At 39.8% G+C, this 16,618-nt stretch overlaps 1 protein-coding gene across 1 annotated transcript; it reads left to right on the top strand.

Moving 5' to 3' along the window:
- Window positions 1-579: 579 nt before the first annotated feature.
- Window positions 580-12,934, top strand: med28 (mediator complex subunit 28). Its single transcript, XM_060831546.1, has 4 exons — window positions 580-769; window positions 5,556-5,622; window positions 8,385-8,497; window positions 12,408-12,934. The coding sequence occupies exons 1-4, from the start codon at window positions 593-595 to the stop codon at window positions 12,600-12,602; spliced, it is 552 nt and encodes a 183-aa protein (XP_060687529.1). The 5' UTR covers window positions 580-592; the 3' UTR covers window positions 12,603-12,934.
- The last annotated feature ends 3,684 nt before the right edge of the window (window positions 12,935-16,618 follow it).

The raw sequence follows: 16,618 nt of genomic DNA, 5'->3' as shown, positions 1-16,618 counted from the left end.
CACTGAGCCAGAAGAAATAGGTGCAAGGCCCAACCTCTGTATAGGTGTGAAACAATAACCATAAACACTCTACAGTCGACATTGTTGTATAAATGCAATAAAGGTTCGCCTCACTTGTTCCTACTATGGGGGCAGCAATGTAAAGAAATTAGGTAACTGGATCTGTATTTGAGAGTTTCAAAACATTATCGAAAACCTAATCGAAAAGATGTTTACAGGGATAGACAGGGCAAATGTAGACGTATTTGCAATTTGGGAGTTCAGAGTCTGCTTAGGCCTGACCCATTCCTTTCCCCCTGCTCATTCCCCACTCCTGCTCTGCCCCCAAACAACCACCCACTCACCCCTACTCTGTCCCCACACACCAATTCACCTGTACTCGGTTCCCACCCACACACTGTCCTCACCCTGCTCTGGCTCTGCTAGCCCCCGCCCACCTACGCATGCACCACGCCCTGGCTCCGCCCACCTACGCACGCACTATGCTCTGACCCCGCCCTGCTCTGGCTCCGCCTACCCTTTCTTTGTCCCTTTCAGGCCCCGCCCCTTTTCGAGATGCGGTTATACGCGTGCGCAGCGTCCCCGACGCAAGATGGCCTCTTCGCTGACGGGGATGTTTTCGCATCCTCCACAGAATCCGCCGCCTCCTCCTCCTCCTCCACCACCACCTCCTGGACCCGGGCCCCAAGGAGCGGCCGCGGTTGGTCTGACTGCAGCTCCGGCGCGGCCTCCCAGCACTCTAGTGGATGAGCTCGAGGCTTCGTTTGAGGTAGCAGCTACACCGGAGTGAAGGGGCAAGAGAGCGGGACTCAGGGAGATGGAGAGGTGAAGGGGTGGGGACAGGGTCAGGGTGAAGGAGCGAATGGCAAGTGGAGCCCAAGACTGTCTTAGGGATTTTTACAGGGATTAGATTAGATTACTTACAGTGTGGAAACAGGCCCTTCGGCCCAACAAGTCCACACCGACCCGCCGGAGCACAACCCACCCATACCCCTACATATACCCCTTACCTAACACTACGGGCAATTTAGCATGGCCAATTCACCTGACCCACACATCTTTGGACTGTGGGAGGAAACCGGAGCACCCGGAGGAAACCCACGCAGACACGGGGAGAACGTGCAAACTCCACACAGTCAGTCGCCTGAGGTGGGAATTGAACCTGGGTCTCTGGCGCTGTGAGGCAGCAGTGCTAACCACTGTGCCACCGTGCCGCCCAACCACTGTGCCACCGTGCCGCCCAAAATGAAATGAGAAAATGAAATTGTAACGGTGTAAGAATGAAGATTAGGGGGAATGGTTACCTCTGAAAAGTGATGCCCTAGTATTTTTTTCAGGATGTTTTAAAGCCAATGTGGGAGGAAACATTGCATTTAGGTTTGAACAGAAGAAATGTGTTTTTAGTGGGCGAATGTTTGGGGAACAATGATCATAATATTAAGCCATGATGTGGAGGTACTGGTGTGGGCCATATTTGTACGAGGAGTCCATTTGAGTTTCTTGTCTTTGGGTAAGCCTGTAGGTGTTGATGATGTACAGTTCTCCATTGTTGGAGTTCATTACTTGGTATTTGTGTGTGGTGTTTAAATCTGAAAAGGCATTTGTACAGGGACTGCTTTAGTATCTGAGAAGTGGTGAATGGTGCTGAACATTGTGCAATCATTCCTGATGAAGGGCTTTTTCCTGAAAGGTCGATTTTTTTTTTTCTTTCTTTTTTCCCTGCTCCTCAGATACACCTGACCTGCTGTGCTTTTCCAGCACCACTCTAATCTTGACCCATGGTTATTCATACCCACTCCAGACCTGATGATGGAGGGAGGGTCATTGATGAAGCAGATTTAGATTAATGTGACTACCCTGAGGAATTTCTCCATCGTTATCCTAGAGCTGAGAAGACCAACCTGTATTAACCACAACCATCTTCCTAAGTGTCAGGTATGACTCTAACCAGTAGAGAGATTTCCCTCTGCCATTGATTCCAAATTTGCTAGGGCTCCTTGAAGCCACATTCAATCAATTGTGATATTGACATCAAGGGCTGTCACTCTCACCTCACCTCTGGAATTTAGTCCTTTTTAATGTGTTTGAAACAAGGCTGTAATGAGGTCAGGAGTTGAGTGGCCCTGGGAGAATGCAAACTGGCTAGCAGTGAGCATGGAGGGTTTTGCTAAGCAGCTGCTATTTGATAGCTGTGTTGATGATTGAAGTCATGATTTGGAGATGCCGGTGTTGGACTGGGGTGTATAAAGTTTAAAAATCACCAACACCACGTTATAGTCCAACAGGTTTAATTGGAAGCACCCTAGCGTTCGGAGCGATGCTCCTTCAGGTGATAGTGGAGGGCTCGATCGTAACACAGAATTTATAGCAAAAATTTAGTGTGATGTAACTGAAATTATACACTGAAAAATTGATTCTGTTTAGCCTTTCATCTGTTAGAATACAGTGATAGTTTCACTTCTTTCATGTGTAAATCACAAAACCTTTTTTTAAAAGTTGCATTCTCAAGTTAGCTTTTAAAAATGGTGATAGCTAGGTAATATGTTGAAGGTGTTAGCTCCCTGTGTTCTCTGTCTATGCCATGATGTTTAGATTGATTGATTCTAATCTAAAAAATGAGACAACAGAGTTTTACATAAATTCATGCAGTTTTTGAGCAAAGTGCAATGTAACTCTGCAAGTACAAATTCACCCCACAAAATATGCAAACATATATATTTTGTGGGATGAATTTGTACTTGCAGAGTTACATTGCACTTTGCTCAAAAACTACATGCATTTATGTAAAACTCTGATTCTAATCTAAAAAGTGAGATAACTATCTAAACATGGAATAGACAGAGAACACAGGGGGCTAACACCTTCAACATATTGTCTAGCTATCACCATCGTTAACAGCTAACCTGAGAATGCAACTTTTTGAAAAAAAAGATTTTGTGATTTACACATGAAAGAAGTGAAACTATCACTGTATTCTAACGGATGAAAGGCTTAACAGACAATCAATTTTTGTGTATAATTTCAGTTATATCACACTGTAAATTTTTGCTATAAATTCTGTGTTACGATCGAGCCCTCCACTATCACCTGATGAATGAGCGTCACTCCGAAAGCTAGTGTGCTTCCAATTAAACCTGTTGGACTATAACCTGGTGTTGTGATTTTTAACTTTGAAAGTAGACTGATGAGGTGGTAATTGGCCGGGTTGGATTTGTCCTGCATTTTATGTACAGAGTATACCTAAACAATTTTCCACATTAGTGGGTAGTTGCCAGTGTTGTAACTGTACTGGAACGTCTTGGCTTGGGATGCAGCAAGTTCTGGATTGCAGGTCTTCAGGACTATTGCTGGAATGTTGTAAGGGTCTGTAGCCTTTGCAGTATCCAGTGCCTTCAACTGTTTCTTGATATCATGTGGAGTGAATCAAATTGGCACCTGTGATGCTGGGGACCACTGGAGGTGGTGAAATGGATCATTCACTCGGCACTATTGACTGAAGATTGCAAATATCGGAGTGTTCTCTTTTGCACTGATGTTTTTAGGCTGTTCCAACATTGAAAATGGGGATATTTGTGGAACCTCCTCCAGTGAGTTGTTTAAATCCCTTGAACCAGTTTGACTCGCTTGATTGTAATGGTAGAATGGAGTATATGCTGGATCACGAGGTGACAGATCATGTAGGAGTACGATTCTACTGCTGTGGGCCCACAGCATGAATGCCCAGTCTTAGTAGCTAGATCTGTTTGATCTGTCCCATTTAGAGTGGTGATTATGCCACGTGGCACTATGGAGGGTATTCCCAATGTGAAGTTGGATTTTCTCTTCAGTAGGACAGTGTGGTGGTAACTTTTACTGATACTGTTGTAGACAGATGCATCGACAGCCAGCAGATTGGTGAGGATGAGCTTAAGTATGTTTCTTCCTCTCTTGTTCTTCCCCCATCCCACAGCTGCACACCTCGTCTAGCAGGTTTGTTTTAAGACTAAATCAGTTTGATCAGTAGTATTGCTGTCAAGCCACTCTTGGTGCTGGACACTGCAGTCTCATGCCCAGAGTATGTTCTGTGCTCTTGCCACCCTCACTGCTGCTTCCAAGTATTGTTCAACTTGGAGGAGTACTGATCCTCAACTGAGGGAGAATGGTTACTGGTAATCACAAGGTTTTCTTGTCCATGTTTGACCTGATGCCATGGCGTTCTGTGGGGTTGAGGAATTTCAGGGCAACTCCCTGCCAACTGCTGGCACCGCTGCTGGGTCTGCTCTGCCAATGGGACAAGACATATCCAGGAATGGTAATGGTGATGGTTGGTACATCGTATGATAACATGAACATGACTATGTCAGGCTGTTCCTTGACAAGTCTGTGAGACAGCTGTTCCAATTTTGGCACCGGACCCCAGATGTTAGTAGGGAGGTCTTTGCACGGTCAATGGAGCATTTTTAGCTATTGTCTTTTCCAGTGCCTGGGTCAATACCAAGTAGTCCATACAAAGCTTGATTTTTAAGCTTTGTAGCGATTATACAACTGAGTGGCTTGCTAGGCCATTTCAGAGTTCAGTTGAGAATCAACCACAATGCTTGGGTCTGGAGTCACATGTAGGCCCAGACCGGTGAAGTTGCCGGCTTTCCTTTCCTCAAAAACATTTAGTGTATCAGGATGGGTCTTTTCATGGTTGAAGTATGGTTTCATGATCACAATGGTTTGGGTACAGAAATTAAGCATTTCTATTGAAAGATAAAAAGGCATCTAAAGTTAGAGCAACTGGATGAAGATAAAGAATGTGAAATGAGGTAGAAAGAAGCAAATGTACCAAAATAGCTTCAAACATTGCTGAAAAAACTGAGGTCTGGCAGAGTCTGTGAAAAGAGAACATTTAGGATCTGATATGCAACTGAAGTGGGATGGAAAATGATTTTTATGCGACTAAGGAAGGTGGAGATGGTGAGTGTGCTCAAAGCAAAACATTAAGAGAATGCTATTGGTTGTAGAGGAGAGTTATGATGCAAAAATAGGTGTTAAAATTATGAATATTACAGAATAAGTTAGCTTTGCAGGAAGCAAATCCATGTAAAGAAATCACGTGGGCTGAGAGGATATTCAAAATAGTTCAAGACTAAGGGATATGAATACAAAATAGTAAATTATAAATTCCATTCGAAATTGAGGAGAAATTCAATAATAGTAAAGTCAGGGGTCTGTAGAACAGAAAAGCCCATCGAGTCTGTGCCAACTATCTAACAATTCCAATATATTATATTGACATGGAACTTATTAGGAGTTGAAGTGAAGAACGTCGATGCATTTAAGGGGGATCTAGATAAGTGAAAGTAGAATGGAATGGCATCTTCGAGTTGAAATAGTGTCTGTTATCTTAGGCTTTCTCCACCAATACTCTAATGTACATATTTTCCTTACACCTTATGTGCTCACTTTCCACAGAATCCTTGAATCTGATCTTGCAATTGTAGTTGGGTATAAAAAATATCCTTACCTAAGATTGTTTCGGTCAACTAAATATTGATGCATTGGAAGCATTAATTGTGAATTTCTTGTAGGCATGCTTTGCATCACTGGTCAGTCAAGACTATGTGAATGGTACTGATCAAGAAGAAATTAGAACAGGTGAGACTCTCTGAAATCGTACACATGATAATGTAAAAATGATAACTACTAAATGATACGTATCTTACAAGCAATCAGTTGCATTTCAGGTGTTGCTTTGCATTGTTTAAGGGTCATGTGTTGAAGGTTGTAGTGCGCAATTGTTCTTTCTTTTCAAACATATCTTGTAGCTGGGGTGAGCATTTGGATATGACACAATGTAATCGAAACATTTCTCAAACACTTTTGCGCCATTACAAAAGTGGTGTGAACTGTTCTAACATTTTAAATAATCCTTTTGAATACATAAGGCTGATTTGCCATTCAAAATCACATAATATAGGGAATAACACCTACATTTGATCATCATTATTGTTATTGAAGTATCTGGCAACAGTGGCCTGATGATTAATGACGAGGGATATGACAAAACGTGCAGGTGAGAAAATTGGAAATTATGCCAATATTTGAACTCTAGCCTAAATTATTATTTGTATGCATTTAGTATTACCTATGCTTTTATACTCCATCCCACTATTTATTAAACATTCATATTTTGACTACTCAGTCAACTGTTCTTACATGGTAAGTCCTTCTCAAAATAATAAAGTTTACACCATTGAAAGTTAGATGTCTCCAATTTATTAGCTGCAATCATTAAACATATGCTCACCAGTGAAAGAAAACCTTTGCAGGTTTTAGGCAGGGAGTTCAAGGTTTACAATTTCAAGTTCAATTTTCAGATTTATCACTGATCAAGTTCTGAAGTACAGTACCCGTTCAACACACTTTTTATTCAATTTATTTACCTTTAATAAGTCTCAATTTAAATGTTTCATCAGGTTACCTAAAACAACTTCAATTGTTTTTATATGGTCTCTATCTTAATATTAAATGATAGCAAGCTCAGTTTTTGGGATTGTCATAAATCCTCTGTTCTATCTTTCTCCTATCCTGTCCACTGGAACTGTTTATATTCTTGTCTGCTTTAAGGTTGGTACATGTCTTAAAATGTATAGGGTTCTTTTCCAGTCACTCCTGATGTGAACACCCTTGGCGTGTTCAAAGTTCATGCCTACTAAATCGCCTTTCAGTCTGAGTTGCCATATTCCTGGTAGAACACTTTATAAAATCTTCTCACTATACTGATGAAAAGTAATTCAATATGACCACCATATTATTATTATTGCCCGCATCACCTTTTATAAATTTTCAAAGTGCTCGTATTTCTCTCAAACACCCTGTTTCCATATATAGTTATAGAAGGTTTTGTTTTACTTCTGATATTCCTGGATTTCTTTTAATACTCTGCTTTTCTTAGTTCTCTTGAAATGCAGTGTCTTGCAATTCTTTACATTTTTCTGACTTTCCAGGATTTTTGTGTTCTTTTCATTTTGGTATTGCTGAAAAGTTTTTCATTTTGAACTCATCATGGCATTTCATAAAAAAACATAACTGTAAAGTGAAGATGTTTCTTTGCTGTGTGAGAAGATAGTGCTGATCAGCAGTTATAGAGGTATTGTCACAGAGGTCATTGAATATTTTAAAACCAAGCTGGATAGATTCTTAAGCAGGGGAATCTGGGGTTACTGGGGGTAGATGGGAATGTATAATTTGAAACAAACATCAGCTTTGATCTTACTGAATGGCAGAGCTGGCTTGAGGGGCACAATGGTCTATTTGTGTTTCACCTATTTGTATGTGCCTAACATTTTATTCTCTTTGTTTCCTTATGCGTTTTATATTGATTCTAATTTTTAAAGACATTATATCATCCAAGTCTCCCTGATTGTTTGCAATTAAATATAGCTTTAACTTCCTTATTGTGATCTGACAAAAGTTGTAAAAGAAAACTGTATTAACATAAACTTGTGTCCAAAAACCACCTTTTGCTGTTTTCCTGACATGATTTCAAATTGTATGTCCAGATTAGAGTGGTGCTGGAAAAGCACAGCAGGTCAGTCAGCATCTGAGGAGCAGGAAAATTGACGTTTCGGGTAAAGGCCCTTCAGCCCTTTTTCCAGCACCACTGTAATCTAGACTCTGATTTCCAGCATCTGCAGTCCTCACCTTTTGCCTTGAAATTGTATGTGTCTTCTTTGAATTAGTAAATTTCAGTGATGTAATGTATAACATTTGTGTTACAAATATTTTGTTTTTGAACACGTTCCAGAACATAGTAAAGGAAATGGTGGTCTGCACCAGTGATTATCCCTTTATGTTCTTCAGTTTAAAATCGTGACAACTCTGTAGGCAGTTGCTGAGTGCAAAGTAGTATTTTCTCTCGAGTGAAGGCAGGGATTAAAGAACTAGCAAAGGGCTCTTTCCATTACAGCAATGCAGTAACTTATTTTCTAGTGGCATTTTCCATGCTATCTTTTCCACAATTCATAAAAGAGCAAGAGACTGTAATGAACCCTAAGTTATTCAGCACAGGACAGCTAAGTGTTCTTGAATACAAGCATAGATATTTTCTGATCTGTCTTTTCAGAGATGGGATTTCACACTTCTCCAGCAGATGGGAATTGTACCTGAGGCCCCCTGGCCCTACCATTGCACGAAAAGAGCTCTTTGAATACAGGCATAGACTGACAAGGTTATCTGCCTTGGACAACAAACAAGAGAGCATATGGGTCTTGATGAGAACTCTAAATTCTGAGGCTGTTTTATTACCGCTGAGACATTTTTCACTTAACATTTTAATTACAGTGATGCATATTTTAGAATGTATGAAACTTCCTGAATTTTTATTTAAACAAGTATATTGATTCATATTTTTACAGGTGTAGAACAGTGCATCCAAAGGTTTTTGGATGTTGCCAGACAAACAGAATGCTTTTTTCTCCAGAAGAGACTGCAGCTTGCTGTACAAAAACCTGAGCAAGTCATAAAAGAGGTGAAGAGTATTTATTATGATTTTGTAGCTTTATTTCCTATTTTCAGGATAAATTGTGAGAGGATAAAATTACCTGGAAATTGAATAATGGGTAGTTTATCACTAGGATCCAAACTAAAATTTAATGAAGTTAATGCTTCTGAACCTAAGGACATGGTAGAGCCACTGAGAAGACTAATCTATAAATTTCTTAGAAATGTTTACTCAAGTAATCTAGTAAATTACCAAATACCTTACACACTACAATAAGTAGGAATATGAGTAGGCTGTCTGGCCCCTCAGCCTGCTCTGTCATTCAATAGGATCACGGCTAATCTGACATTCCTCATGTCCACTTTCCTGCCTTGTCCCCATAACCTTTGATTCCTTTACTGATCAAGGATCTATCTATCTCAGCCTTGAATATTTACAAGGACTCTACCCCCACAACTCTTTGTGGCAAGAAGTTCCAAAGATTTTCAACCCTTTGAGAAGAAATTACTTCTTGTTTCAGTCTTAAATTGGCATCCCTTTATTCTGGTTCTAGACTTGTCTATGGAAACATCTTCTTTTGGAACTTGACAGGGTAACTTCTAATAATCCTATGTTTGAATGAAGTCACCTCTAACCCTTCTAAACTCCATTGAGAGTCCAACCTGTTTAGTCTTAAAGCTCATAAGTCAAATCTCTCCATACCAGGGATCATCCTAGTGAACATTCTTTGAGCGCCAATGAAATCACATCTTCCCTTAAATAAGGGGCTAAAACTGTTTGATAGTATGCCAAGGTCTCACCAGCACCTTGTACAATCACAATAAGACTCCCCTTGAAATAACGACCATGTTCCATTACCCTTCCTGATTACCTACTGCATCTGGGTGCTTGCTTTGTGTTTCATGCACAAGTATCTCAAGATCTTTTGTGTTGCATCTTTTCTCCAGATGAGTAATACTCTCTTTTCTCCTCTTTCTCCCTTCCAAAATGAATAACTTCACATTTTTCACATTATGCTCCTTTTGCCAACTTTTTACCCGCTCACTTAACATATCAATATTTCTTTGTTTGTATTCTCTTTGTAATGTTACTTTTCATTTATTTTTGTGTCATCTATATGTTTGGTTTCCTCCTTGCATGTCAATTAATAGTCATTAAAACATACTGCACGGAAACAAACCCTTTGGTCCAACTTGTCTATGCCAACCAGATATTCTACACTAATCTAGTCCTATTTGCTAGCTGTTGGCCCATATTCCTCTTAAACCCTTCCTATTCATGTACTCATCCAGTTGCCTTTTAAATGCTTTAATTTTCAGGCCCCAACACTTCCTCTAGCAGTTTATTCCATACATGCACCACCCTCTGCATGAAAAGGTTGCCCCTTTAGGTCCATTTTAAATCTTCCCCTCTCACCTTAAACCTATGCCCTCTAGTTCTGGACTCCCCGCCCGAGGGAAAAGAACTTGTCTGTTTACTTTTTCTATGCCCCTCATGATTTTATAAACCTCGAAGGTCATCCTTGGGCCTCTGACACTCCAGGGAAAACAGTCCCAGCCTATTTAGCTTCTCCCTAAAGCTCAAACCCTCCAATCCTGGCAACATCCTTGTCAATCTTTTCTGAACCCTTTCAAGTTTCACACCATCCTTCCTATAGGAGGGAGACCACAATTGTGTGCACAATTCCAAAAGTGGCCTTACCAATGTCCTGTGCAGCAGCAACATGACCTCCAACTCTGATACTCAATGCTGTGACCAGTGAATCAAAGGATACCAAACATAGCCCTCACCACTTTTCTACATGTGACTCCACTTTCAAGGAACTATGAACCTGCACTTCAAGGTGTCTTTGTTCAGTAACACTCCCCAAGACCTTACCGTGAAATGTATAAGTCCTGCCCTGACTTGCTTTTCCAAAAATCCAGCATCTGACATTTATCCAAATTACACTCCATCTGCCATTCATTGGCCCATCTGATCAAGATCCTGTTGCACTCTGAAGTAACCTTTTTCACACTCCACTACACCGATTTTAGTGATATTGTAAATTGGTATGGATCAAGTACTAGTCCCCATGGAAGCCCATTATTTACAGGTTACTAACCAGAAAAAACCCCTAAACCCCCACTCATTTCCAGCCCATTATCCAATGCTTTATCTACGGCAGTATACCACCTCTAACACCGTGAAAGCTTACTGTACGGCTGTGCTTTTTGTAAGGTACTTTGTCAAACATATTTTGGAAGTCTGAATACTACACATCCTACTGGTTCCCCTGCCCATTCTAAACTCTAAGTTAGACATAAGTTTCTTTTGGCATCTATCATAGGAATCTATTGCATGTGCACATTATAAAATTGTTTGCAGAATTTGGCTCCAGTGACTGTCTGGATTTCAGTGGCAGATTAAATATGGATTTGTACGCAAGGATATCTGTTCTCTCAGCTCAGTAATATTTGACTCTGACACCATTCTTGGTCTTTTCTGCCGTATCCCATTAAGAGTTTTGTTTTTGCTAGCAGTTAGAACAACCATGGTTAGAACAGTGACTTCCCACTGCTGCTTTTATCTTTCAGCAATTGATGGTTAAAGCTTGAAGCTTCACTTCTGCTACTTTATGGTTCTTGCTTTCTTTGGGCAATACCTGCAAGCATCAGTGATTTATCTTTAAGTGCATGTCGTGCTTTTTTTTGCTTGAAAAATGCTTCATTTTTCATTAATTATTAAATTACATTTTAATTCTCCAGCTCCCATTACATGATTTCAAAATGTTTCCAGATATTTGTTATTGCTTGATTATTAGATCTGTAACATAACTATTATGTTCAGGGCAATGTAAACGATAGGTAGAAATGGAGCCCAAAGACAAAAGTAGCAGTTGAGCAAAGGGATGGAGAATTGGGAGCCAGGGAAAAAGAAAAGCTGATGCAGGGTAATAGGAATCATTAGTAGGTGAAAATGGGTTGTCTGTGATGAAAGCAGCCCATGTGATGACAGGGCCAATGGTGTGGAGGTGGATAAAGGAGATGGAAGGCCCTAAAATTATTGAACTCGATCTTGAGTCCTGAAATCTGCAAAGTCTCCGAGAAAAAAGGATGTTGCTTCATGGGAGGTGGTTAAGCAGGTTATGTCTATACTTAGTGGAGTTTAGAAAAATTAGATAATCTTATTGAAACATACAAAATTCTGAGGGCACTTTACAGCGTCAGATGCTGAGGGGAGGCCTTCTTTTCTGGCAGAGTTTCAAAATAAGGATTCTCCCATTTAAGACTGGGATGAGGAGAAATTTCTTTGAGTGCTTTTAATGTTTGGAAGTCTCTTCCTGAGGGAATGTTGGAAGCTGGATTCTTTGAATATTTTTATGGCTGACTTAGAGATTTTTCTTAACAATAAAGTTATGTCTCATGGTGGGCAGATAGAAAATTAGATTTAAGATCACAATTGGATTAGCCATGCATTATTCAATGCTGGAGCAGGCTTGACTGGCTGAATGGTCTCCTATTATGTTCTTCTGAAGTTGGGACACAGAAGCAATGATCTAATTGAATGGCAGGGTAGACCTAATGGACTAAGTGCCATACTCCTGTTCCAATGTTTCAAAATTAACCTTGTAATCCAAATCCTACTTCATTATTGTGCTACATACTTATTCAATAATTTCTATGTGTGCTTTCTCCTTGATTGTGATATCATCCGACTTTCCTCATTCTCTGACCTACAGAAAGGACACTTAGTTTCATTGTTGATTTAGCAGTTACAAAGCTTCACGAATATCATGGGTCCAAATTCTGCTGCTTTGCTTTGCTCTGCTCAACTTTTATTTTGGAAACCCTTGTCTCAGTGTATATTATTAACAATGTATTCCTAATCATATGCCTTTTTAATGTTTAAGCATAGATTCTTCTGTTTGAAAAAATGTTCTTGTATTCTTTTACAGGATGTTTCTGAATTGAAAAATGAGCTACAGAGAAAGGAGGCCTTGATCCAGAAACATCTGAGTAAGCTGCGCCACTGGCAACAAGTCTTGGAAGATATTAATGTGCAGCCCAAAAAATCAGACCTAGCTCAAGGCCCTTTGGCCTATCTTGAACAAGCATCTGCAAATATCCCAGCTCCGTTAAAGCAAACTTGAAAATTATTGCGAAAACTGAGGTGTCTGGAACTTTTAACTATACTGCTGACACCACACCAGCTACCCCAATTTCACTACCAAAACAGTTCCAATTAGTCTCTATGAAGGCAGTTTGCATTTATACATGTACAGCAATTAAATCATTTTTCAGTTACTGTTTGGAACTGCCAGGTATAAATTGCTGGTTGAGGTCAGTCATTCTCAGTGTAAAAATGTTTTGTGAAACTATTGCTGCCGTGGTTTTATATAAAACTATGTATTGCTATTAAGTCTGAGGAATTTCTACAATTTTCAGAACAATTAAAAAATCTTATTGGACTTTTTTAGATACATTTTGTTCCAATTATTTTCATAGCATATTAATGTCTTTACAATATAGTAACTTAGTCCTGCCAGTAACCTTTAATGGCCTCATTCACTATAGTATAAGAAATTGAGACCTATCCTTTAGTGTAAAGTTGTAAACAAAGTGCCTGCAAAGTATAAATTGGGCCTTGATTTCTGTGGTTTCAGATTGCTGATAACTCCTGTGCCTTTTGGGTGGGAAATTTCTCGCTATCTCGACTAAAGACAGGAGTGTTTGCTGACACCAACTGTGCATTTGTGCAAATCGGGGAATGCCCATTTACAAGCATTGCTGTCATCATGTACACTTTATGTATGGTGTCATGTGCAAATGCATTATTGCGGATGGGATTTTTAAAGTGAGCTTCAATGTTGGAGAGAAGGTCAGGGGAATCCCCCCAGAATAAGATAAGGGGGCACAGAAACTATGGAAACAAGGAGAGCCCATGAGCCAGGAGGCCCTGTTTTTCAAGCGAACAATTCTTGGATGTGTGATATTGAACAAAAGAATGTTATCAAGCAGCACTTAATTAACAATAGCCTGCTCACATATACTCAGTTTTCATTTCACCAGAGCCGCTCAGCTTCTGATTATATTCCATCTTTATTTCAAACGTGGACAAAACTGAACTTGAGAGGAAGTGAGGGATTGCCCTTGATATCAATGCAGCATTTAACTGAGCATGACATTGAGGAGACCTGGCAAATTGGAGTCAATGGAAATCACAGGGAAATCTCCCTGCTTATTGGAGTCAGACCTAGTGGAATTGTTGGTCATCAATCATCTCAGCCATGGGGCAGCACTGCAGAGGTCCCTCAGGATAGTCTCCTAGACTCAATCATCTTAAGCTGGTTCATCATTGACCATCCCTCCATCATAAGGTCAGAGGTGAGGATATTTGATGACTGCATAATGCTCAGCACCATTTGCAATTCTTCAGAGTCTGAAGCAATTAGTGTCAAATGCAGAATAACCTGGACCACATTAAAATAGGGGTTAGTACAGGTAGTTTTACTGTAATGCAATGACTGCGTTCTTGTGCAACCCTGCATTTATAGGAAAATCACACTTTAGAAACGATGCTTAAAGAGTTGGTGATGTAATCATGTTACAACCCACACATTTTTAAAAAGTTCACACTTCAGAAAGTGTCCCCAACTCATTAATTGTGTTAGTGAATTTGCATTAACAAAATGTGTTATAGCATAATGACCTGTACATGGCAAATAACATTCATGCCACGTAAATACCATGCAATGACCATCTCCAACCATCATCTTTTGACATCCAATGGTATTACCATCATTGAATCTCCATTATCAACATCTTGTGGTTACAATTGAGCAGAAACTGAGCTGGATCAGCTAAATGAATACTGTCGATACAAAATAAATGCAAGACTTAGAATTCAGCGATGAATAACTTATTTTCAATTCCTCAAAGCCACCTGCAGGGCACAAATCAGGAGTTGTAATGGAATACTCTCCACTTACCTGGATGAGTGCAGCTCCATCACACTCAAGAAGCTTAACACCGTCCAGGACAATGGAGCCCACTTGATTGGCACCTCATCTTCAATTTGCTCAACATTTATTCCCTCTGCACAGTGGCAACAGTGAATGCATTTTGAAGATGCATTGCAAGAATTAACCAAGGTTTCATCAATAACACTTTTCAACACTTAGAAGGATGTGGGCAGCAAATGTATGGTTGTACAATCACCTTCAAGGTACCATCCAAGCCACACATTCCTGATTTGTAAATATATCGCCACTTCTTTAATATCACTGAGTCAAAATCTTGGAACTCCTTCCCACGAGCACTCTTTTAAGTGTATCTACACCACGTGGACTGCAGTGGATAAAGAAGGAAAAGCACAACTACTCTCTCAAGGGCAATTAAGGATGAGGACATAATATGTGATGTCCACATATTATGGATAAATAACTAAGAACCAAGCCATATAAGATATCATAGGATTTGGAAAAACAATCTTGCTATTAGGTAGCAGTCAGCATTCAAGCTTCACTATTCATTGCGAAAACAAATTCAGTTTGCAAAGTTTCCACTTCAGAGATTAATTTTGAGTGTTCAACTATTCACCCACAACTAGTAACTAAATCCCCTTGTCCTCAGTTCATTAGCAGTGCAACATACGAGGATGATTTAAATTTCACAAACATAATTTGGTGTTCACTACCAATGTACATGTATACAAGTTCTTGTACTGAATTTTTCCTAGTTTTTGCCATGTTATTGTTAATGTATTTTTTAAACTGGAGTATACCCTGCACAAGACTCCATAAGATGGAGAAGTAGGCTATTCAGCCCATTGAGTCTTTACCATTCAATGAGATCATGACTGATCTGACTAGGAAATCAACGGTTGTGATGAAAAGGCAGGAAAGTGGAGTTGAGGATGATCTCTCAGGAAGGAAATCATTAATTCAACAATAAATTGAGAGATTTGTATAATGGCAAGGAGTTTGTCCATTAGCATTGCAGATCATGATTGAGACCTGGTCCAGTCAGGGAACTCTGGCTGACGTAAAAAGGTCGAGTGTCAGAAATACTACCACTCTGCCTGACTGTATGAGGGAGTACAGGAGTCAAGGACTGTTCATGTGTAAATGAAGGGTGCTTTGGTGACAGGATACTGGTCTCTGTGTAGTCATTTTAATATAAAAGAAAAAATCTGAATTATGATGATTTTCTCCAACTTTGGAATTTTTAACATTAACTGGAAGTACACAACATTGAAAGTACTTCTCTTGGTGTTTTTGCCTTCATTTAATTTTTATGTGAGAAGACTTCATAAGAATGCAAATTAGATGGATTCTGTTGATAAACTAGCAATTTCCAGTCTTTTGTTGAACAACACTTTTATAACCATTTACCATGTTTGGAATTAGTGAACAAAATTCACAAAGCTTCTGACATACCATAGATATTTCACAGCAATGTTAAGGCCTGCATTACTTGCTGGATGTGATTTTTGTGCTTTTTTGCTCCCAATGAAAATTTGTTTTCAACATTTTACTAAGTTCTGGTGTGCATTTACCACGTAATGGAATAGTGGCACATGTGGAAATGTCTTTTAGTGTTGACTTTGTTAAGTTGTTTGGATTTTAGAAGAAAGGCAACTGAAGAGTCAGTAACAACTAAGGTACTCATTCTAGATTTGCAATTTAGGTTATCAAGTTCTGTTACAAAATTTTTCACAAATATAAAGCATAACTACGACCATGTGATTGGCAGCAATATTTTGGAGTAATTCCACCCTCTGCTAGTCTCGCCATGAAAGTGGAGCCGAAGGTGTTTCTATTTCTATCCTGTAGCAGGGAGGCTATCAACCAGGCACCAAACCTTCTGCTTCAGTCAACACTTGCTCTAGGCCATGTCACAGCTGCTGCCTAACATCTACTTTGCAGCCAGCGATATGAGGTTGAAGGGCCCCTTTTTTTGTTGGCTCTGTACAAATGCAATGGAGCTGTTCCTTGGCTTTTGCCTTCCTCTTTGTCCTACTGGCTGGCAAGGCAGCAGGAATGACTGAGCTTGGTAGCTTCCAACACCCTGAAGAGCCTACAGAACCTTACTGCAGTTTAAGTAGTTTCATTTATGATCATGATTTTAAGGAACATTACTTATCGTTATGACTTACATGGCATAT

The sequence above is a fragment of the Hemiscyllium ocellatum genome, chromosome 1 (assembly GCF_020745735.1).
Source record: "Hemiscyllium ocellatum isolate sHemOce1 chromosome 1, sHemOce1.pat.X.cur, whole genome shotgun sequence".
NCBI classification, from domain to species: Eukaryota; Metazoa; Chordata; class Chondrichthyes; order Orectolobiformes; family Hemiscylliidae; genus Hemiscyllium; species Hemiscyllium ocellatum.
This window is presented reverse-complemented; position numbering and strand designations above follow the sequence as displayed.

What these genes read in the sequence shown, in the direction of transcription:
- med28 (XM_060831546.1), top strand. Translation starts at nt 593, where the DNA reads ATGGCCTCTTCGCTGACGGGGATGTTTTCGCATCCTCCACAGAATCCG. An exon ending in AGCTCGAGGCTTCGTTTGAG is followed by an intron (nt 770 to 5,555) that starts GTAGCAGCTACA and finishes AATTTCTTGTAG; the next exon opens with GCATGCTTTGCATCACTGGT. An exon ending in TCAAGAAGAAATTAGAACAG is followed by an intron (nt 5,623 to 8,384) that starts GTGAGACTCTCT and finishes ATATTTTTACAG; the next exon opens with GTGTAGAACAGTGCATCCAA.